We start from the raw sequence: 27,017 nt of genomic DNA on the forward strand, positions 1-27,017 counted from the left end.
ATTTTAAAATGATCAAATGTCCCAAAAGACAATTGCAAGGATACGGTTGGGAAGGTGCGGATTGTTGCACGATTGTTCGAAATCTTAATATTGCTCTCAACTTTTTAGAAATCATTTGACTAAAATCGATTTTTGCATTAAAGTTTCTAAAGCTTAAAATATTACTTCTATGTTTGTCTCTTAAAAAAATTTGTGTTACATTTTACTGTTTTTAAACTTTAAATCCTTATAATAACATTACAAACAAAATTCAATCCAATTTTAATTTATAAAAACAAAAAAATATTCATTTGAATTTTTTCTATTCTATATTTTCAGAGGAACAAGAACGTGTCCAAAAGAAAACTTTTGTTAATTGGATTAACTCATATCTTTCCAAGGTAAGAAAATATTGATTTTTTGTTTCACTATTTTATAGTCATTATGTTATACATACCAACATATACTCTATAAATTAAATAATTTTTTAGCTGCGATATTATTAGAAGTGACTGTACTAATGACCTAAAATACGTAAAAAGAAAACAATATTTTTATAAAAAAAAAAAAAAAAAAAACAAATTTTTGTACACAACGCATATTTCCTATTCTTCTATGATTTTCTATAAAATTATTGTTGATACAAATACCTGAGCTACAAAATAATGGCAAAGTAAATTGTAAATAAGTAGGGAATAAATAAGAATGGATTGCAATGAGCTCATTTTCCTCAAATGGTGGTTTAATTAACAATAGTTAATTAAATAACAATAGTGGTCAAACTTTTAAACGTAACATCCATTTGGTGTGATTTGAAGCCTTTAAGAAAAATATAACGAAATTTAAAAAAAAAAAAGATAATGATAAGGGAATCACCCTGCTTTGAGGCATACCTAGAAAATACTTAAGGATTCGGTTTCGAACTAACTAGTTATATATAATTACTGTCCTTGTCCACTACATACAAAATCTAGGATAGTTTGATTAAGACCACATTAGATTAAGACTGATAAAAATATTTTAGTATATACTTTTCCTTTTAGGTACTATCGTTTAATATAACATTAAGTAGTTGTCCAGGACAAAACTAATGAGCATAATTCACTTAGTGCCTGTGTACTAAATATACATATGTACTTATATTCAATAAATTACGCTAAAAGCCGATTTTCAGAAATGAGTTTTAAATACTGGTATATCACCTATATTTTGTATTAAGAAACAAAGTAAAAAAAAAAGAGTTAAAAACATTTTTGATTTCCTTTTGAAAGGTTTTAGTTTTTTCTTTTAAAAACTTTTGAACGCTTCTTGCCAAAAAATTATATATAAATATTTTCATATATCGACATAAATAGAGGTGTAGCTATTTCTCCACAATATACAACCATAATTATTTTCACGTTTTTATATTTGGGGATTATAATAGATTTCATGTTTGAAAAAGAATTTTTTTTTTATTAAAATATTTTTGCAAAATTTTTTATTTGTTAAAAAATATATGCCAATTTTTTAAAGCAAATAAGTATATATGTAAGTATATACTTATATTTTTTCGCAAACAATAAATAAAAAGAAACCGACAGGAATAATTAGTAAAATCTCATGACTTAATTCAATTTTGAATAATAATTAAGATCGACTGAATTATTGCGTCTTTATAATAATTATTATGTATTAAGTAGTAGAGTTGTTAAAGTATTTTGCTTCTCCTTTATGATTTGTAATGGATTTATGAAATAAATTAGCAAAGTAAATGAAAATTTTTATTTTACAAAGTGAACCTTATAAGAGAATTTTAGTTACTTCTGTTATGTATAAAACAAAATTAATATTAAGCCAACGAAATTATTTTTTAAATAAGCCGCCTCTACTGTGTTTCTAAATCAAAATTGTTGTTTCTAATAACGTTATTTAGATGCGCAAAAATAATTTTTTCATTAAGATATCGAATTATTTTGATAGTTATTTGGTTGTTTAAGCTCTTGTTGAAACCATTTTAAATAACATCTTTTTAAAATCTTATTGTTATTAAAATTTTTATTTTACACTTAAATATTGTAAATATTTCCTTAATTAGTTTAACCGGTTCTAAATAAATTTTATTTAAGTGTAGTTTTAATTTTAGCTTGTGTTTATTAATTTTCAAAACTTTCCGAATTTATTTAGATTTTCTATAAGTTTTATGATTTTAAATTGGATATTTTTATCTAATTTATAAATTTTTGAATAAATTTAATTAGAATTAATTTATTATGCAGTGATAATTTAAATTCAAAAAATTAGACTTTTAGTTATAAATTAAATAAAATAAGGATAGAAAATAAAAATAAATTGGAGCATCTTGATTTTATTCATTTAAAAATTATATCTTAAAATTATTTAGTAATTAGGTACAGGACTTTTTTAAATGATGTTTAATATTCAAACTCTAGACTTAAGAAACTATACATAGAAACTATGAATAAACAAAGCATGTAGAGTAATAATAATTATGTGGTGTAGGTTTCCGAACTTAATTGGTAATGTTATAAATTCGGAATGATATGATTTGTATAAGTACATAATATATATAAGTATATGCAATCTAGACTGCATCAAATACTATGTATCACCTCTGCAAAAGCGAATTAAAACTGAAAAATATGAGTAATTTTTTGTTATTCAAATTTCTTGTTTCTTTTGCCAAAAAAATAATAAATTAAAAATTTGTGAACGGATAATGTAAATTTTATAATTCTACTGTAGACAATTTGATTTTTATTTTATGTACATATAAGTATACATATGTATATAATATACATATTTATTAAAATTACATATGTACATACATACATATGTATTTTTTTTAGTTCAATTATTTTAAAAAAGGTGAATAAGCGAAACTGTTTCAAATTTTTAATAAATACATTGCCAATTGTGTGAAATTTAAATTTTATGAAATATTAATTTTTTTAACTCTTAAATTTTATTTATAGGAAAAAAAATATACCTATGTACATACATATGTACATATATATATTCATGTGTAAAATTTATTTCATATTTTTGAATTCCATTTAATTTTCTATTTTGACAAGAAAAAGATTTATGTCAAAAAAAAAATATTCTTACAAAATTTTACTTAACATGCACATAAAATGAAAGAAATTAAAAGGAAAAAATAAAAGTTAATAATTTTCTTGACTTTGAAAAGCTTTAAACATTTTTTGTTTTTATTAATTCTTATCGATACACATACATATATGTATGAATATATACACAATGTTTCATTCAAATAAGTTTTAAATTTAAATTTCGTGAACTAGAAGAATATAATATAAGTACATAATTAATCATTTATTTATTTAGATTTTTAATTGAACTGCTTATAGTGATCAACTAGTACCTATAAACTTTCAGTGCAATTGGTACCTATGTACATGTATAGTTTCCTGTTTTTAACTGGTCACATAAAATTTACTTTTGTAAAAATTTCAACAAGCAACTGTTTGACTGCTGGAGTTCCGGGCGTTCATTTTTGAGATTGTTCATATAGAATACATACTTCGTTTATATAATTAATAAAATTTTTATGTTTATTAACAATGAGACACTCTGTATGTAAATTTTTCATAATTTTTCGTCGTTTTCATTAAAAAGAAAAGTATTAAAATGAAAAAAAATAATTTGTCTCCAAAGATATTTTTATATATTCTTGTGAAAAATTTCTATACCTACATAATATTTTATTCAAAAAAGTTTATATATGTACCTATGTATATAGCATTTTTATATGTACATACATATATAGGCATACATATATGTAAATTTACGTTTTAAATCTGTTATTTAAATAAAAGATTTAAGGAGACATTGCACTTTAGATTGCCTGAGATTTTTTATTTTAATAAAAAAAAATTCATTTGTCATCATTAATCATGCGCATTTTGAAAAAATTTTATTTTGTTAAATAAAATATTGGGATGTGCATGTTGGTTACTAGGTGCGACTTGGAATTAAAATGCGAAAAAAAAGTTATTTAATTCATTTCGAACATAATACGTGAAAATAAATACGAGAAATTATTGAATTAAAACATGGTTAGACATTGAAAAAATTTTTGGAATTTATAAAATTTTATTTACATACTTATGTATACATATAATTAAAATGGATTTGATCTATTTTTATTATTTGAATTAGATTAAGAAACGACTATATAATAAATTTTTATGGTAGACCTATAGTTACTTATTATATGAGAAATAACTACTAATTTTACATCTTATACACAATATTCATTTTCAAATAAATATTATGCACGAATATAATACATACATATGTATGTATAGTAAAATATGTAACAAGTGAGAATTGACATTCTTCCTATATTGCATTTCTAAAATATTTTCAATTCATTCCCATTTTTTATTAAAACAAAAATAGCGTAAAAGAAAAAGGTATTGATTTTATGCTAGTTTTATTTTGTCTTTTATTCATTTTTTTTATATTACTATTTAGAAAGGTACACTGTACACTATTTTTAAATTATCTTTACTAGTAGGTATTTTTTTTTTTTAATGATGTTAAACACGGCCGCCTGATTTCTGCCCACTCGATGATCTAAAAATAATTTGCGTTCAGTGTTGTTAGTTTGTTTTTTTTTTATTATTATTTTATTATAGTATGCTTAATGATGTTGCTAGAAAAGCTAAATTATGACCATGTGAGGATCATGAACTTTTTTTTTGTTGCTTTTATTTTCCTCTACGTTTTCAACTCTAAGAGTTTCCACATTTATTAAATATTTTTATATAAGTATTATGTACATAAGTATGTTAATATGTATAAAGAAATTTTGAAATATTTTCTGGTTTTCGATTGTAGCCAGTTTTTAAAAGTGGTTTAATCATATTGAAAGGCGTACAGTTCCTTTTTTTTGTGTGTGTGTGTTACCAATATGCAATTTTAGTTTTACTTTGGTTTTAAATTTTGCTTACATTTTATTTTATTTGTATGCATATATGTACGTAATATGCTATATGTGGACTTCTTTTTATTATTGTGAAACTCCATTAAAATTGCGATATAAAAATGAATATATGGATGGAAATAAATCATCTTTTAGTATGAACGTTAATATTTAATTTTTATGTTTTATTTTTTATTTTATTTTTTTCATCAGTAATGTGTGCATAAAACACTGTTTTATTGCAGAATATAGTTAAATATAATAAATATATGAATGTATATGGGAACAGAGTTGATTATTCTAAAAACAAACCTGAATCTAAACAGTCTAATGTGAGATTCTAGTGTGTTTTCAATTCATTGGCTTAACGAATTTTTCAAGTACATATAAATATAAAAAATATCATATTAATATTAATACTCGTAAATAAAGAATAAAATTATAATACACCCATGATTACCAGAAAAAATAGATTTTAAAATTTGAAACATAAATAGTTAAATAGAAAATATTTAATAAATAAAAATAGTATTAGTATGTGCATATACATTGCTTGAACAACCAAAAAAAAATCAAATGTCCATCTTAAATTTATCTGTACATTTTATATTAACAGATGTAGGTATGTTCATTTATGTAGATTCATGCAAAAATGCAATCAAATTCCAAATAGTAAAATTATATGTATGATATAAACCTAGCATATATGTACGTAAATCTCATTTTTTTTGTACATTCAACTAAAACTAAATGCTACAACTATAGCAGTAAATATCACATAATACGTCATCAAATAGATTATTTGTTATAGTTTGAACTTAATCATATAGAAAACTTTAAAAGTGCTTATTAAATTAAAATATATAATTAGTATTCATCCAAAAAAGGAAAAATGGTCTGTGCCTGTCTCCTTTTTATTTTTTAGTGCATTTTATAGGTTTTTTTCAAACGATTTCGGGTGGGTAGCTTAAAGGACATTGTCACTTAATATATAAAATATAAAATATAATATATAAAATAAATAAATTATACATGATGTCAGTCCCGTTGATATGGAAAATTCGAAGATACTTGTAGCCTACCCACATACACATTTCAATAGTTAAAAGGAAGAAAAAAAATACAATTGTAATTTCCACCTAATGTCGTTTAACATGCAAGAATACATTGTATAATATAGCAGTGATTCTGAAATTGTTTAAAAAAAAAACTCTTTATTTCAATTAAACCCTCGAATATGTATACATATATAATCTTTGAACATAAAATTCAATTTTCACATTATATGAAATTAAAATAAGGAAAATATGGTTGAATTCGATGTTTTTAAATATAAACAATTTATAATTACTTAAAATAAATATAAAATATTTTATGTATAAGTTCTACCACACGTATTATTGGATCCATTAATCGTATAATTTTGAAAATTTTAAAACACAGATGGGCATTACGTTTTATATAAAAATTTTAAAATTTTGTCTAAATGAATTTTTAATATCACTGATTTTATTATTAAAATTTAATTTATTCAAAGAGTATTTATAATGTAACAGAAATAAATTTAATAACTGGTATTCTATTATTAAGATACATACATACATATCGCTATAGTTATTAACTTTAAAGAAAATTGAATTTTTTAAATCATTTCATTCCTCCTTTTTCTTTTTACTATATTTGAATTTTATGAGGTAATTTTTCAATTACACTTATAAGTAATGTTTTGACAGGACAGAAAGATTTATTTAATAAATCAAAATGCACTTAATATGAATAGGTTAATAATAGACATACGTATGCACAAATATTATGTTAAGTTTGTGTTTATACATACATGAGTTCTTTGACGACTCTCCTGGGAATATAATTCATTTAAAATAAATAAAAAAATATAAAATTCAATTATTATAATCACTTTTTTCTTTTAATGAAATTTTGAGTCGCACAAAATAATCGAAATTAACTCAAATGAAAATAAAAAATTTGTATTTTTAATTTTCGCAATTTACTTTGTAATTGCATTTTTTAGCATTATAGAAAAATATTTTAAAAATTACATATGTTCATTTAAACCTTTTCGGCTATTGCGAATGAATAAACAATTTTGAAAGAAAAAAAAAATTTATTCGCACCATGGCCAATTTGGTATAATTGAAAATTTTGCAAATATTTATGTGCGTACATAAGTATGTACATACTTACATACATGGATACTTATATATTGCCTTATTTTTAATTACAAACACCAAGAAAAATTTCATTTGGTCACGTTTTATCCGATTAAATTTCAATTTAATTAGTAAATTCATGTTAAAAGTCTATTGAAATTTTTAATTGCTTGGAGCGCTTCGAAATGCTCTTAATAATAACATTAAAATAATTTTTGAAATTAGAAAATTTTATGTCAGAATAATAAACTAATTCAGTTGATATTGAAAAAATTAGAGTTTTTGTTTCGGGTATTTAGTATCTATGTATGTATGTATGCACATATATATACATACATACATATGTATTTAATAAATTATTTATTTTAACCTTTCAACTAAAAGAACGAAAATTATTATTAAATCACAAACAATACGTGCAATTTAAGTTGTATGCATGTGGATATGATCAGATAATTACCGTAATGCGTATAAAACGGCTTTACTTACATATGTATGTACATATATGCTTATTTCAAATTAGTGTGTTCGACTGTATGTACAGGACTGTATGTACAGAATAAGTACATACATACATACATAAATTACAATACATTTGTATGTATGTACATACACAGAAGTTCATATTTTATTATTAATTTGAAATCAGTGAAATTATAATAACAAAAAAGAACTAAATTTATAAAAAATCATTTTGATTAAATCTCTTCCAAAAATAAAATTTTAATATATCATTTTGTTGACCTTGAAATTTATGTTCCGTAAACATTATAAAACAACCGCAAAAAAAAAAAAACGCACAAACGAGAAACATCTTTTTTTTTTTCATTATTATTTTTATGCCCCCAAAACCAGTTCCTGCTAATTTTGTGAATAGCTTTGAACTACAAAAATATTTTGTTTTTATAATTTTTTCTTTCTTGTTTAGTTGTTTAGTTTTAAATTTTTTTTTGGTTTTTTGTTTTTTTTTGTGAACACAAAATTAATTTGTTAAAAAAATAGATTTTTTTTTGTCAGTTATTTTTTTTTCAGTTTTCTTTTGATCTATTCAAAATTTCAAACCACAATCAAAAGAAAATTAAAAGTAAAAAAAAATTTTTATAGAAGACTTGGAGAATTCTTTAACTTACAAAAAAAAAAACAATATTTTTAGTCGCAAAATTTTTATTTTAATTTTCGACCACCCCCTGTATTTTTCTTATCTACCTACAACCTGTATAAGTATAAGTGACTAATGTCAACTGCTGTAAGTTACTGTTTACAGAATGTGTGGCGGAATTAGACGGTTAGTGATTAGGAATAGTAAGCCTCAAAATATTTATCGTGGATATTTCTAAATTTACTATTTTTGTCTAATTATTTCGGACTTTTTTACAACTTTTAAAAATATATGTATTTTGTGTGCGATGTACATACATACATACATACCTGAGATATTGAAGGATGGAATATTAATTTAATAGGTATGAATGTTGCAGAAATATTGAATCAAAATTTTTAAATATAAGTATGTAGGTAATAATTATTTTATTTAATTTATTTGATCAGACTTATTTCTTATAGAACAGTCACTCTATATGTACGTAATTAAAACAAAATTTTTAAAAAATTAAAATTCTCAATGGTTAGTCAATTGATTTTGTTTTTTAAAAAAAAAATGTCAAAAAACATCATTATGTCAAGGTTATTCGTTATTAGCGAAAATGTACATACATATATACATGTGTGTACATATATACGTAAAAATAACTTGGTCAAACTTAAGTTAATTTTATTCACGTAAAGATTTTTATTTAATCTTATCCGTAAATAGAATGTTTATTTGTCACATATTATAAAATAAAAATGTCATTTTAAATTATGTAATTTGTTTTTTAATTTTAATGTTAAAAAAACATGATGTAATCACCGATTTCTTTAATAAATTCGCCAAAAAATTTGCAAAATTTTCCAGTTATTGAAAAATAGAAAATTAAACAAGGTTTTACAATTATATTTTGACGTTGAACAATTACATATGTTAATTTTCTTAATAGCCAACATGGAAAACATACATACATACATATGTTATGTATATACATATGTACATACATATTCTATTTAACTTGATTTCAATAATCAAAAATCGATGAAATAATGTGAATTCAAATTAAAAATCAAATTATAAAAAATAAAATAAGAAATTTTTCTTTATTGAATACCTATGAAGTCAATAATTTCAATAAATTTAACATTCTTGTTCAAAATTAATTAATAACAAAAAAATTTCACAAATGAAAAACTATAAAACTTTGAAAGTTTTTTTTCAGTAGTCCATTAATAATGTACATATGTAGGTATGTATGTATGTATTATGTATTATGTATGTTGTGCGGCTTCTTAACCACAAATCACACTACCGCATTTTAAATATGTTATAATGTTTGGAATTCAATATGTTATATAATAAGTGCCATTTTCAATAAAAAATTAAACCAATAACACATGCTACATATCACACAATTGCTGTAAAAATGTAATAACTCAAAAAATATCAATTTCGAATAATAAAAATTGTGTGCACGTACCTATTTACATTTTAGAAATTCATCCATATTCTTTCTAAGATAATTTAACTTAAAAATATAGGATACTATTCGAAAGTTTTATTGTCTCGCAAATAAAATCAATTTTAATAATTAAGATTTTATACTAAAACCCTCTTGTACTTTTTTTTTGTAATAGCCCATATATGTATGTCGCAGACTTAAATCTTTTTTTTGTAATTCAAAGACGTGAAATGCTATTGTGAGAGTTAATTTATTATCATTGTATTGAGTGAATAAATTTAATGATATATGGGAAAACCTTTCAAATTATATGTCTATTTTAAATTAATCATATGTCACTGCTCATGCAGTATAATATGTATGTATTACTATTTGGATACTAAATAAATTAACATTTTGTATAACACTTAACATTTTTATTCCTTTCATTATGTACAATAAATGTATAGGTAGTGCTCATTAGACAATATAAATATTTAGCCATCTGTTATGAAAAAAAACAAAAGTAAGAATACAAAAAATTTTAACTATAAATTTGAATTACAAAAAAAAATATCTACTTTTATCATATAGTATTATCGTAATAAAGTGGAGAAAATATTTCTTGAAAATCTAAGTACATAAAAACTATAACATGTAGGTATAGGCATTTGTTTTTTTAATGAACACATATAGAGTAAGTGTAATTAAAAATTTAGAACGTAACATCCATAAATAATTACGTTCCATAACATTTTAATTATAAATGTTACAGGTGGTTGGATCAGTTGTACCTAATACCCAAAAATTTATCATACTCATATAGTGTTAAGCTCAAATAATAATATTATCATACTTTGAAATTTTTTATTATTACACTTAAATAATTTAATTTAAAAGAGTTTATTTAATAAATATATTAAATTAATATAATATAACAAAAACTTTCAATAAAATAGTAAGTTTATATTCATTATTAATTACTATGATGTTTTCGAAAGAGTAAATCTAAAAATATTTTAATGTACTATAGAAGAAAACTCTCTTTTATTCGGGATCGAAAATTTATTTCTGTTAATGCTATATTTCGTGTGCTGCGTACGCAGACGCACTTTATTAAAACTCGTTTTCTTTTGAGAAGAATGAAGATTACTTATCGCTTATAAAATTGCTTATTATATACTTACATTACATACATATATTCGATTTGCTATTTTTAAGAGAATTAAAAATTAGAATTCCACAGAGAGCAGGAGGCTTTAGACATTTACAACAATAACACAAAAGTATATGAAACGCAACAGAATTATTTTGAATTGATAACTACAATGCTACAGTAGTAACTACAGCAATTTTAATTCAATTTCAGAGGCATGTTTTAATAATATTGTTAATTTAAGAGTATAGTAATTCAAAATGTTCTTTCAACTAAACTTATTTAATAACTTTGTAGAAATAAAATAATTTTCTTTTAAATTCTAAATTTTATACCCTATATGAATGTAGATGTGGTATGCAAGGGGGCATGCATAAGCTAGAGATATTAAAACTTTTACTTTTGTTCAGTTCTTAAAAATCCTATTTACCTATTCCGTTTACCTATTCCGTGAAAAACTTTAATTAAAATGAGAAAAATTTTATCTACAAATATATTACTAAATAAAATCAATATATTTATTTGCTTGTCAAAAGAAATCTTAAAATAAATAAATAAATTAAAATGGTATACATATAAATATGTGAGCAGCAGGTAAATACAAAAGCTGAAAAGAGAAAATTAAACAAAGTTTAGAATTAAATTCCAATTTTCCTTTAATATTTTGATTCTCTAGAATAATTTTCTTAATGAGTGAAATACCTATACTTAAAAATACAACAAGAGGTACATATTATATACCTAGGCTTTTCTTTCTCTTAAAGGGAAAAAAATATGAGTATCTAATCATTCAACCGCGTAAATTTAACCAAAATATTTTCATTTCGATTAACATTATTATTGTTTGTTTTTCTTATTTTAAGCTCTTAATATTTTTATTTATACTTTTCACCTTCATCTTTCACCTTGAATTCATATTTGAAATTCTATAAAAAATTTATAATGGTAATAATTTTTTTTTTATTTTTAACTTGATTTTTCTTTATTTCACCTTTTTTGTTTTTGGTATTGTGTTGCCTTACTTTACTTTTTGAACTTTTATATTATGTTCTTTTTCTATCATAATGGTAGAAAAACGTGAATAACATAGACTAGGTATGTTATACACAAATCATTTTAATCAAAACGCAAACCAAAAGAAAAAAAGAATGTTAGGCATCAGCTAATATTTTGGTATGTCAATATAGGTAGGTAGGTACCTATAATATTATTCACTGATATTTGAACATATATACATAAATATAGGTAGGTAGGAACAATAGGCAGGTTACATGAGATTTGTATTATTTTTAATTAGTTTTGTTCTCACGATAGACTAAAACTCTTTATGATTACATTTTGAGCAACTAAAAACTGAAATTTAAACTAAAATTATTAATTCACCTATAACAAAAAAAACGAAATAGAAATAATTTTGTGTATTCATATAGTTATATTCATTTATGTATAATAATTATTGCTAAATACATACATATGTATATAAATTCGGATATTTAGACATACGCATTAAGAACAAAAAAAAATCGATAAAATTTGACCTGAAACAACAACAAAAAACACAGAAAATAGTGACATCACGGTATCAGTGTCGTAATCATGTACAAAAATAATCATTATTATTGTGTTATACTTTTATTTTCTATATTATGTACTGTCTTCTTGAAACTAATTTTAATGGCATGACATTGAACAGATAAAAACGGTGTTGTTTTGATAATGAATTTATAAAATATGTAAAAACAATATAAACATTTGGATTAAATACATGCACACATCTACCTACACAAACATGCGTGAAGAAAGAGTCACAAGAATAAAATTGATTGTAAAAATTTTCTACAAAAGAATCAATAATTTTGTTCAATTCTCATAAATAATTAATTAAAAAAAAATTTACCAAAAAAGCTTTTACTATTATTAATTGTAGGAGTTAATAATTAACAACGACAACACGTCGTCTCCAAACGAAATAAATCTAAGAAAAATAAAAAAAGGTGATAAAATATAGATCATGTCCAATCAATTCGCGTTCTCATCAAATTTTTAATTAAAAAAAAAAAAAAGATTTTAAGAGTTTAGTGTTAGAGTATTAATGTAAACACTTTTGTTCATATAGTGCTTTTACTACCCTCTTCGTAATGGAATTGTTTATTTGAATTAAAAAAAATACTCAAGAATTTGAAATTGGTGGAAATCTTTGATATTTGAAATTATGTAAAACATTATGGAAGGAATGAGTCTATGATAAGAATGTTAATTAATGTTATAAATTTACTTTTTAATACTTCTATGCCACTACTATGTCAATTTTAAAATAATTAGGATTATTAGAAATGCGTTTTAGAATCATGTGTTTGGGATTAAATATAATTGTAGCGGGTTTAGTTTAACTACTATAACTTAAATTTTGCAAGCATTTACTGACACTCCTTTTAGTCGTCATAAAACTGATTCGATATTGAGACAAAAGTAGTAGATTTTATTATAAAGTAGTTAAAATTTTTAACATTTCTACTGCGCATTACTGTCTTTTTGAATTATTTTTATTTTTCAATAAAACATGTTAAATGACGAAGCTTTTTTCACTGTTGTTTTTTTTTATTTTTATAATATAATTAATCACAACTATCTATGCACATACGTACATATGTATATGTACTCATATGTTAAAAATTTTTTTTTGTGTCTACAACTGCTATTTACAATCCAATTACATATAATATGTACATACAAACATATTTTATTTATATAGGTTATCCATGTTATTTTTTTTTATTATTAAATAAATACTAAAAGAAGAGTATGTATGTAGTAAACAATAATAATAAATAAATTACATCATCAGACTGAAAATACTTTTTTTTTATATTTTTGTTTTATTATTTAAAAACAAAAAAGAAAATACATAATTCGGTCATTTGAAAATCTTTAATAAAATTTTATATTTTCAACTAAACAAGAAATTAAAAGTGAAAGTAAACAAAATGGAAAATATTCTTAAATTTTAAGAAACTGAAATTATCACAATTTATCAAAATAAATTTAAATTAAATTAAATTAATTGAAAACTATATGGAAACTATATAGAAAATATGTGTGTACAAGTTCTACTTGTCATTTCAAGGTCATATTATATAAATATTGTGCATAGCATTTAATTTAATAAAAGCAATTTACTCAAGGAAATCTTGAATTTAATTTACATCTGTGTTATAAAATTGATCTATATTTTATTTGTCTCATTCAACAAGCCTATAAGGCTTATACGTTTTATTAGTTTAATTAATAAATGTATGTGTAAGTATAGGTGTAGTGAAAAGAAGATCGTGTTAGGAAATTTTTCCTTAAATTATTTTGAATTAATTTTCATTCTAGGATTTTAATATTTTAATTTTAAAAGTTCAGTTCAAGACGAAGTCTCCTAAGAAATTTAAGTCCGATTCGGGGTTCTTTTATGAGAAAAGGCTAAAACGGAATTTAAAACCGTAAAAAAGCCTGATAGGTATAGGAAAACTAGCCAAAATCATAATTATGTCAATAAAAATGTAGTCATGTCTGATAGCTATATTAAAGTTAAAGCTCAACATACCTAAAAAATAAATTATAAGTAGATTTTGAAGTCCTATAAATGTATGAATCGAGTCATGTGATTAAACTTTTTTTGTTTGCCATCTTGGTTATTATATTTACACATGTACGTAAAGTGTTTTATACTTTCTTAATAAAATTTAGTTGATGGATGAGTGCTAGTTACGTCAGAAGAGAAAATGTTGCCAAATATAAGTAAAAAATTGTTTTAAGTGGCATCATGCTGCGTTTATAAATTAAAATTGTTTTTAGAAATAGTACAAATGTGCTATTGTCAAAAATGTTTTACACAATAATTTTAATGTATTCTAAAAAATATAACTACGAAAATATTTGTGTTATACAATCAAATTGTGGTTGAAATTTTGAACTTTTAAGAATATAAACCAAAAATTTTTAGTTATTTTATGAATTGTAGCTTCTATTTACACATTTTGAATTTTTTTTTGGATACAAATGAAATATGACGTGTTACAACAGTAATTTTTGGATATATTTTCTGTAAGTGAAAATAAGAAATTGTTTTTTTTTCACTTACATATCTTTACGTATACTTGTTAAATGGCCAGTTCATGTGAATATTTTTTTCACTTTAAAGTTATATCCCAAATGTGTTATGATCTTTATCAGTCTATATAAATAGTTACATACAAAAGATTGTTAATGCTTGAGGAAAACTAAATAAAAATCTATGGTAGTACAAAATCTATACAATTGAAATTTATTTAAACACATGTTTGTGGATTGAAAGTAAAAATTTGTGAAAACCTTCAAAAAAAAAAATCGAATTAAAACTCGCCAACAGTATGGGATTAATTTTAATTAAATTATTTATTTATTTTTTTTGAGTGGACACACCGACATTAATAAATAAACTTGCTAATATAGAAAGCCGCTGTTATTTTTCAGCTTTATTTATTATCAAAAATTGAATTTCAATGCTAACAGTATAGGACTGTAGGAAAATTATGGTCTCTGAATTCATTTATTAACTCAGTTTTTCGCAAAGTATCAATATAACTACAGACTTTTTGTTATACATATCACTGAGCTATCGCTTGCCTATCCTCTCACGTCTTGCAATTTTGACAAAGTGTTAACCCACTTTATACAAAAACCTAGATATATATATGCATGTATATTGAACGTATAATATTTATAGCAGGTATTGAGAAATTATATTTTATTTAAGTACATGCATTTATTAAGACGCGAGGGGTAGTAAATGCAAGAAAAAGAATATGAAGAGAATATTTCACTAATTTTTATATACATAAGTATAAAAAGTAAATATAGTAATAAAACAGTACTAAAATTGTTGGCTAAAATCATGGTCATTTCAACGAATTAAGAAATATGCAATCAAGCTTTTAACGAGCTCATATTACTAGTACCTTTTTTAAATATACATATTATAAAAAATTCATGTTCAAATTATGCTCAGACATTGTTGTCAGACTGCAAAGAAAATTTAACTATAAAACTTAAATATAAAAATAAAAGTAATAATTTTTTTTTATCTTTTTTGTATATGGGATACAGAATAATTAATATTTAGATTCTTAATGTGAGTGGCCATAGTGTGACCTAAACCAATAATATACCTACAACCTATTATAAATATACCTATTCCATTTACAATTTATGAACATACTTACATATGCAAAATTTTCAATACAAGGTTAATCATTTTAAATTTTTTTATTTTATTGTTTAATTTCCTGACCTATAATAATGTTAATGTTATCTGTATATGGCAGAGGTGAACTCATAAAATAAATTGTTTTCGGAAATTGTATATTTTTTCTTTTTTTTTTTTTCATTTATAGGGTAATATGTAGTTGATATAGATTTTATAATTTTTTATACTTGAATTTAGTAATGTGAGCAAATTAAATACAATATGAGGGTTTGTGTTATACGCGATAATATAATTGCTTGTATGAATTAAACTTGGTTAACTAATTTAATAAATTTATTAAATATTTTTATAAAATAATAAAATTTTTAAATAAAATTCCTTACGCATATATTTTTATTTTTTTACCTCAGGCTCTTAGTCACTATTAATCAGGACGCATAAATTTTAATGCTAAATTTTCATGAAATAACTGATTTTCGTCTAAGGAACGCTATAAGATTTCGGTCAAATACATATTTTTTTTTTAATTTTTTGTTTGTAATAATGTAAGCTTATCAAAAGACTTTATTTATAATTCGTACTTATTGAACTGTAGAAAAGCAATACTATTTAGAAACTTCATTATCAAAAATTTTATATAAGGTCTGTCTTATTTCGCTGTACATATATACATACATACATATCTTAAACTGTGCACAAACGAAACCAAAAAAAATTACACACTTAGGTACATTATAAAAAAGTTTTTGTTTTTACAAATTTCAAAAAGTGTATGCTTTTTATTATAAGAGCAATTTTTTTCTTTGAAATAATTATGAAAGATTAAGTTTAATGATTTTCAAGTTTTGTACTTATTTAGCAAATTAAAATTTTTATAAGTACTGCTGCAGTTTCACTAATATACATCGTTCTACATCATGCTCATATAACATGTACAACACATACTCATACGTTTTATAGGTAACATGCATAATCTCTCTTTTGTACACTCTTACGTAGCATTTTTAAATATAAATATTTCTTACGTAGGTATAAAATTAAAAATTTGCAAAAATCTATTACTTTGTTACTTGGCAATAAATCTCTTCACAGCTAAACTATATAGAGACGAATAAAAAAAATTTTTTCAAACTTGTTTTTTGTTGCTTTCTGTCATTTTTTTTTTGGCAATTTGCCCTTTTCCAAGCATCATACATTAAAATACTGTCGTTTTTCTCGTACTTTCTAGACAAATGAAAAAAAAAAAAAAATATATGTACCTATAACTAAAAAAGCAAAACAGTGGCAAAAAAAAAATCCTCAAAATGAAAATTTTACAATTTTATTAAAAAAAAATAAAGAAAAAAAAAAACACCAACATCTTTCTTAGAATTATGAAAAAAAGTGGGGTTCAATGACCTAGGTGCGAATTTAAGTAAAACAAAAAAAAAAAAAAATTTCTTTGACTTTTTCACCACACAGTTGAATTAAATTTTGTTTTTGTTTTACTATTCCGGCACCGGCGGCCGTCGGTCGTTTCAGAAATTTAATTTTGAGAATTTTTTTTATTTTTTTTATATTCAAATTCATTTTTGTACTAAAAAAAAAATTCTTTATTTTCAATTTTTTTTTTTATATTTACAAGCTTGTAAACATTTTCACCATTTTTTCTTAATCCTTTCGGCTATTAAAAAGAGAAAAAATGATGACTCGTTTAATTGGTTTTTCTTTTTTGTCTTTCTTTAGTTTTTCTTTTCTTATTTTTATGGTTATGGAAAATTTTCTAAAAATAAAAATTTTTTAATTTTTCATTTGAATTTTTTTTGCCATTTCTTGCAAAATTTCTAAATAATTAACAAAAAAATTTTGCTATGTACATATGTATGTATGTATGTATATAAGTATTTATAATTTGCGTTAAATAAATTTTTTGTTCTATATAATTTCGGCACATGTTCTTATGGATGTGTGGTTATGCATGTGAAAATATTGTTTATAATAAAAATTAATGGCAATTTATGAAGAGAGTTTGTTATAAATTTAGAAATTTAAAATTAGAAAAAAATATACAAGAATGAATTATAAATTATTTTTTTTGTTTTTATGAAATTATATTAATTGAGCGTGAGCGTGATTAAATTTAAATATACACAAAGAGATATAAATAAAATAAACGTATTATTAATATTTTTTAATTGTGTTAAAATGAATATATGTACAATGTTTGAAATGTTTGTTAGTTTTTGTGATTCATAATATTGATCCATATGAAAGTAATATTACTAATAAGTGCAATTGTAAAATAAATTTGAAACACCTTGTAAAATTTTAGAAAATATACAGAAAAGTAATGCAATACTTTTTTAGAAAGAGCAGTAATTACGATATTGGAGGTGCGTGGAACGAAACACCTTCAAATAGATCTACAATAATAATTTTTTAAAATTGTTCGATTTAAATTTTTCTTATCAGTGTAGTTGATATCATAGTACACACAAATAACATGCTTGCAGGTGCTTGTATACATAATATACAAGGGTATACTTAATGAATGCTTAATATTTTTGTTAATACATATTCTGCAATTCTCATTATAAATGAAAGTATGTTTAATTTTTAAAAATTATTATTTTGTACTATAACATTACAAGATTTTTGTAATGTATTGAGTAAATGTAAGATTATTATACATAACAAGAAAATTCATAATTCGAAATAATTATATTTGCAATCTCGAATTTTGCAACCATTTAAAAGCAATTTGTAATGTAACGCAAAAAAAAAAAACAACAAAATATATCTTGAAAATTCGTTCACCTTGTGATGTTGTGACATGAATTTTTTTGGAGATAGCTATTATATATTAAAAAGATAAAGAAAACATTAAAAAACTCTTTATAAAATATTTTCGCATTATTAAAAAAGGACGTCTTGCCCTAATTAAAGTTATTTACATTCCCTATATATATTTACGTAAATATTAAACAATTTTTAAGTAAATATTTATTTGTGAAATTTTATTTTGTTTAAAGATTTTTAAATACTATGACTCGTTATCATATAATTGAAATTTTGGCCTTCTTATTGGAATGCGTTTATTAGTATAGGTTAACAAAATTTCATTTTTACACTTTTAAGCTTTTTTACTATATAGCGTCTTATATAAGTCTTGTTTACAAACTGTAACTTTTTACGTTCAATTTTAATACTACTAATAATATAACGCTGATACTAATAATAATACAAGGCGGTTTTCCTCGAAGCTGTCCAGCGTTTCTTGTTTTCTTTTTTCTAATAAATTACATAGTTCTTCACGTAACCCCGTATGAAATAATTGGGAGGTTACCGTAATTGATTTTTGCTTAAATTTTATTTTCAATAAGTCAATGGTTGCACTCTCCGTATGACATCTAGCGCCACTCTATTAAAGTCGCATTTCGTCTGAATCAATGTCATCCATTTTTTTAAAACCAAAATTATTTATTATTGTGCGGTAGAGATTTCTATTCATCACAATGTGAGTTTATAAGTTTTTTTTGTGATGAAATTGAAAAATTAAATTTGATAACGTCACTTAAGTATATCAGTAAATAATGACAATAAATATCGGAAAATTATAGAACTACATTTAAAATAAAATTTCAAATTAAAATGCTCAAATTCATTATTATTCATTGAATCTATTAATATTTAAAAGCATTTTTGAAATGTTCATCATATCAAACAAAAGAAGAGAAATTTGTTTTTCAATATTGGCATCATAAATCATAATTGATATTGTTATTATATAATAAAATAATATTTATTTAAGGTGTTCATTTAGAAAATTCTCACAAAAAAAAACAAACACCTGACACAATTAAATAATAATAAAAAAAAAATTTTTTAATGATTTTATAAATGGAAATTAATATTTTGTCAAATAATATAATTAAAAGTCGTTCTCATTTCTTTGATATTAGATTTTGTAACAATATGTGAAAATTATATTCTTAAAATATTGAGTTCTTCTCTATAGTTTATGTATTTAATTACACAGAAAATTCAATTTAAACTGTATAAAATCTTCTTTATCTTATTATAAAGCATAAATATTTAATGAAGAAAAAATACCTTTTCGGTTTTTAATTTTTATTATATAAAATAAATAAAAAAAAAGAAAGTAATCTTAATGTGTTAATTAAATATTGGATTTCTTAATTATGTTTGGATTGATTACTTTTATTAAATTTTCAAATTCAAATATGAAAAATTATTTAAGATTATTTGAAATACGAGTGTTATAGTTTAAAACTTATATTTTATGACATAAGTTTTCGGTAATTTACAAAGCAATTTAAAATTACAAGTAAATTAATTAATAAAAAATATTAAAATTCAATAATATGAATTATTTGAGTTTGAAAACAAGCGTAAAAATTTATTAAATATCTTATATGATTATGTTCCGAAAAAAATATGCAAATAAATTAAGAATAATTATTAAAAAATGTGGATTATAAATATAGCCATAACCAATAAAATAAAAAACAATTCAATTAAATTTCACATGCATTAAGTTTACATGATTATGTCATTTATTTAATTATTATATTTTTATTTTAGTTATCTTATATATCTATTCTGAAATATATTTCTAATCTAAGTCATACAGTCTTTTAATAAAACAATGCTTTGTTAAATTGATTTTCATTTTATTTTTGAAAAAAAAAAAATCTGATGATCAGCTTCTGTAATATATTTTTTCATAAATCAAATTCATGACCTTTGTGTGTTCACTCTTAACATAATTTTATATATACAAAAGATACACGTTCTTGTACATACATATATTTAAAATTAACTGATTTTAAACAAATAAATATTTGAATATTTTAATCAGAACTTAGAGATGATTACAATAAAAACGAAAATAACAAAAATCGAATTGGGTACTCGGTGAAGGTAAAACCACAAAAGGAGTATTTAGTTTTCAATGTCTCCCATATATATATATGTGCATTTATATATATGTAATTGATCCAATTTTTTAAATTGTTAAAAAGAGAACAAATAAAATCTACTTAGATATCTAAAATATCAATTCATTTTTTTTTTAAATAAAATAGTAAAATCTTGAATAAACTTTTAACCGCAAAAATATTACTTTTAAATATTTTTTTAAAATTCTATAATTTGCACATGTTAAAATCGTTTGATTTTTTAAGTAGCAAAATATAAAAATATTTAATTGCAAATGAGCTAGCTGCTGCTTATTGTTATAAGAAGCATTTATTTTTTCTATATTGTGGCTTCAAAATTATCTCTATAATTAATTTTTTTTTATAATCTGTAGAAATTTATTATTGTTTTTTAGTAAAATATTCTGAAAAATATAATAGATATGCATAATAATGTAGAAAAATTTCCAATATAAAAATGGTGTTATTCAAACAAAATGTCATACAAAACTCAGTTTTTTCAGAAAGAACTGGCTGATTCGTTTGTTTAACAGAATTGGGTGTAGTTCAGCAATTGGGTTCATTTGTAGTGGTTTAACAGGATTTTTTTGACAAGTGCTTCATAACATATAAGTCGATATTAGTTTAATCTATTGTACAGGTTATAGAGATAGCATCGAACCTCACTTTTCAAATAATTGGGCGGACGGTGATATTTGTTCAATATAAAATTTATATCCTTTTACCACTTGAAGATGTCTATGAATTCGATACGCTTTGAAATTTAAAAATTATTTCATATTTTTTTTCGTGAACTATATTATTAATTTCTGAAAAATATTGATGCCGTTTGGAATTCGCCATTGTTGAATAAATATCATTCTTTACATACTCTGTTTGAAAAAGTAATCAAGGTAGTGAAATGCAATTGTTGCATATTTATTATTTCCAATTTCAAGTTCTATCGAACTTACAAAAAAACATCTTTTATATTATGTATATGTAAAATTGTAACCAGATAAATATGTTAAAGTTACGAGTGATGATATAATGAGCGCCGGTTTTAAATTTCATATTACATACAGACATACATGCATTAATATTATTTACAATACCATAATTTTTATTATATAATATTATTGGTTTTATATAGAATATTTTTTAAGGTGATAATAATTCATTTTGTTATACCTAAGTGGTTAGAAAATTTTATAATTTGTTGCACTTTCAAATTATGTGTTTATGATTCACGTGTTTATGTATTTCAATTTGAGAAAAATAAACCAAAAAAAAAAAAAATTAATAGAAAAATTTTAATTTGCTTAAACCAATAATTTTGTATTTTAAATATAAGCATTTTGTAATTAAAGTAGGCATGAAATTTTGCAACCAAATAGAGATTTATTATATGTGTGTAGATATGTGAAAATTTACGTTCTATTCAAAGAACAAAACTTATAAACATGCCATATTGTTATGCAACGCCACAATGTGTAAACTTGAAAATGTAAGAATAACTAAAAATGATCATTCTTTTTAAAATTATAACACATTCCAAAGTTCACTCGACAAATACATGGAGGATTTGTCATTTGTTCTTTTATATCAATTTTACTTTTATTATACGTAATTACCTTCTTTTTCACTTCTTCTTTACAAATGCAATTTGATGTAATTAGAAATGTTATGCGGCTGGAGTGTTATACGTTTTTATTCGATTAAATTGTCTTATGTCGAGGGTTTTATACATTATTTTTTTAAAAATCTTATACTTTACTTGTGCACATACATTCATATATGAATGTTTATAATTTTAGAATTCAGAAATAAATAATTTTTAAGAAACTTTTTTCATCAAACTTTCCATTATTTGTTCCATTACGAATTCCAAGCTTTTCAAGGTAATTTCCCTAAATTTAAATACTATTCATATGTATGTATTACTATACACTTATAATGTAAAATGCTATATATGTATGTCAATTTGTTATATCGAATTCTCTGATATACAACGTTTATGCTATAAATGTATACGTAAAATATTAAAATTTTTTTATGAATATTTATTGCCACAATTTCATTTAATTTTTTGTTTTCTCTCTCCAAATTATGAACATAAATCTTTTAATTAACACAATAATTAAGATTTCAACATCACAACTAAAGAAAATTTATTTGCAAATAGCACTTCTAAACAAAATAAAAAATTTATTCTAAGAATATTTTTAAAAGAACCCAGAATCGCCATATGATATGATAATATGGCTTCAATATGTGAGCATAACAAAAATAGACAAAAATTGGCTATTGTGTATAACAAATTAAGATTGATAGAAGTGTTATTATTCGAATACTCGAAACATGCCTTTTTATATGCGAGGAAATAAAAATAAAAACCTCATCAAAAAAAAAAACCTGACAAATATAATTTTATTATAAAAAATTTATTTTACTCAATTTCAAATAACACCGATTTGAAAGTGAAATCAACCAAATGTGTAAATAAATAAAATAAAATACATAAGAGTAAAATAGGCAATTATGTGTATGTATGTGTATGTACATATATTGTAAATTGAACAAAAATTTTATTCTGTTTCTATTTAAATTTGTTACTCTAATTGTTATTAAATTCATAAAAATTGAACAAATTTTATTATTTTTCCAATGATACTTAAAATTATATAACATATATTATAGATTATAAACATACATATATTAATAGACTATTACATATAGGCTATTATATTATACTGTTCAGAATTTCTTCAACAGGAGAGTAGAGAGCTAAAACTATTATTTCGACTTTTTCTGAACCGTTTCTTTCCATTAAGATTTGCCGAATTATTTGATTTCTTTATTAATTTTATTTTCTTCCTAAGTTGGATTACGGGTTATTTTAAGTTGCGTATGTGTGTAGAGTCTAGTTTACATGCTAGTTTAGTACAATTTGAACAAAATGTGTTATATTTAATGAAAACTTAAATACTGCATAGGTTTAATAGAAATTCCAAGTCCAAAACTGATAATTTTTCAAAGTGAAATTTTTTTTTTCAGAAATAAAGTCCATATTCTATTATTTTATAGTATAACGCCAACTTTTCAAACTGTTCCTCCCGTAAAATACAATTTTTTATCAAAACTAACATGAGAAAATTAAAGCAAATTTTAAACTTCATATATTATGTATAATTTATTTTGATTTACAATTACCTATTAGAATACACGAATTAATGTAAATTTAAAATAAATAAAAAAACTTTGATATCTGAACAATTTTTTCCCATCATATTCTTTTTTTTTTGTGATTAAAATTGAATAAACACAAACGGTTTTTTATAAAATGTCACCAACAATGAAATAAATAAAAAAAATTTAAATCAAGCTCAATATACAACAAAAAAAAAAAACAATTTGTTTATGTGTGCGTATCTCAAAAATGCTCATTAATTGCCGGCCGGCATATTACACAATTCTATGTGAGCAATGTAATCGCACTTCACTTACAAACCGAATATAAAAAAAAAAGAGCTTTTCCAGACAAAAATTTCCCTTACGTTTTACATTTTTTTTATGTAAATTTTTCTATTTTTACTATTTAATTTTATATTGTCACAAATTTTTAATATACGTACACAATTTTAAATATTGCATTCTACAGTTTGTTAAAGATGTATGTATGTAGGTATTGCCATAATTTTCTACCATAATGAAATAAATTAATATTAATGAGTTTGAATGTTGATTTTTAAAGTATTTGAACTAAAACTAGATGGTATTTGAACTTAAAATATAGCAAAATAACAAATACGAGGGTCACTATTTATATTTCGGGTTCTGGCAATACTAGTGCTGCCAGGTGCAATCTGACACTTCCATTGGAAAGTTTGACATTTTTTAGGACAACTTCACTCAGAGCGTTTTGTCATTCGAGCGCGAATTGTTTTGTTTACAGTGACTTGAAAAATTCATCTCGGTCAAAAAATGGAATTGTCCCGTGAAAATTTTCGTGCGATGAAAATTTTGAAATTGAAACATCCCCCGTACAGTCCTGATTTAGCACCCAATGACTTCTTCTTATTCCCTCACATCAAAAAAAAAATGCGTGGACAACGATTTTCAACACCTGAAGAAGCAGTCGATGCGTTCAAAAACCATGTTTTGGAGGTGTCTCAATCGGAGTGGAAAAAGTGCTACGAAAATTGGTTTCAGCGCATGCAAAAGTGTATTGATCTTCATGGGGAATATTTTGAAAAACAATAAAACCATTTCCAATGATAAATGTTTGTTTTTTATTGCTAGACCCGAAATATAAATAGTGACCCTCGTATATAAAAATTATATAGTAAAGTAAAACCTACGCGTTAAAGTCTGGGCGCGTTTCATGGCGCTTATTTTGATTTAAATTTTTTATTATTTTTTTTTTACTAATATCTAGCTTTTTTTTTTAGATATGTTTGTAAATACTACGAGTATAACAATACATATGGGTATGCATATAATCGTGATTTATATTTGTAAGTTACATACATCAATAACAATATGTAGGTTAAAAAATTTATACTTACATACATACATAGTTACATTGTGATTCTTATCTACAATATAATAAAAAATTGTCATGTTTTTTTTTTAAATTTAATTAAAGGAATATAGAAAAAAAAATAATTTTTGTTAAATTTCCATATTTAATGTTTTAAAGTGGACGTGTAATTGACTATTCAAAAAAAAAAAACAATTTAAATATTTTTAATACAATTTTGTTAGTGCAAATATTTTAGTGCAATTTTGAATATTTAAATTTTAATTATAAATTTTATTTGCTTTCATATAAATTTAAATACTGCACCTATTTTGCCCTTAAGATTATTAAAAGTTGTGACTGTTAATTATGTTAAACCTATTTTGTAGATTTAATCATATTTTATATTTAGTATTGTATATTAAATTCTACCATAAAGGTGATAAATTTTAATTCTACTGGAAAATCTATTTAAATTTTAGAATATTTATTTTTTAAATCAAATACTTGTATACCTATCCATTATTTCCGAATTTTAATTGTTATATAATAATTTTATAATAATGTTACCATGTAGTCATAAAAGTGTACTCGTATTTCTGTATAGAAAGCATTTAACAATTAACTTTTATTACGGAAAGTCTCGAAACTTATATCGAAATTTATAATAATAATCGAAATATAAAAATATCTAATATTAATAATAATCGAAATATTAAAAAAAAACAATAATCGAAATCTTCTTAATGTCCTACCACTGGAGACATAGTTAATGAATGATATGTTGAGTAATTATTAATTACAAATGTGACTGTACTGTTTTATAGTATATTACATACTTATTACATATTATACATAGTATAAGTATATAACACATTTAATGAAAAATCAATATATTTCAATATTTTTATTGATATTTTTGACATAAAATTTTAAATTTAATTGGAATTCCTGTTATTAATATTTCTGTTTTGACAAATAAATAAATATAGAAAAAAAAGCATAATAAGACAAACTTTCATGTCCCTTTAATTGCCATAAAAAATATTTTGGCAAGATATTAGAAATCTTCTGCTGAAATATATTTTAAAAATTTTATTTTTTACTTAATTTTGACGTAAATGACAAATTTTTCTAAAATCTGGTTTCGTAATTTTATTTCCACATTTAAACATTTTTTCAATAAAAATAATAAATTTTATATTAAACTTCATGTTGTTATACCAAATATATTTTACCATATTCTTAAAATAGCAATGCAATTACTTTAAAATGTTTTTTCTTTTAAGAAAATAAATTTAGAATTGTTATTAAAAAAATGAATATTGTAATGTAAAATTTGTAATAATAAAATTAAATTAAATTTTGTAATTCATTAATATTGTAGTTTGGATATTCCCATATATAAAAATTGCAGTTTTTGTACAAATAAAGTGCTGGTCACACTTGCAATTACGATTAATAATAAAAAAAAAATTGATTATTTATAAATTAAAAAAAAAAATTCCTTATTTTTCATACTTTTTTTTTTATAGAGCAAATTATTTATGGGAATATGAAA

The 27,017-nt window shown here is 22.5% G+C and overlaps 1 protein-coding gene across 17 annotated transcripts in view; it reads left to right on the forward strand.

Moving 5' to 3' along the window:
* LOC129608558 (muscle-specific protein 300 kDa) overlaps positions 1-27,017 on the forward strand; it is a 257,736-nt gene that overhangs the window by 62,739 nt on the left and 167,980 nt on the right. For all 17 annotated transcript variants that reach the window (XM_055520156.1, XM_055520158.1, XM_055520151.1 and 14 more), the window contains one exon: positions 319-380. In XM_055520156.1, coding sequence (XP_055376131.1) covers positions 319-380 — 62 coding nt within the window. The remainder of the gene's footprint in view (positions 1-318; positions 381-27,017) is intronic.

The sequence above is a fragment of the Condylostylus longicornis genome, unplaced genomic scaffold, assembly GCF_029603195.1.
Source record: "Condylostylus longicornis isolate FDR11 unplaced genomic scaffold, ASM2960319v2 ptg000031l, whole genome shotgun sequence".
Lineage (NCBI taxonomy): Eukaryota > Metazoa > Arthropoda > Insecta > Diptera > Dolichopodidae > Condylostylus > Condylostylus longicornis.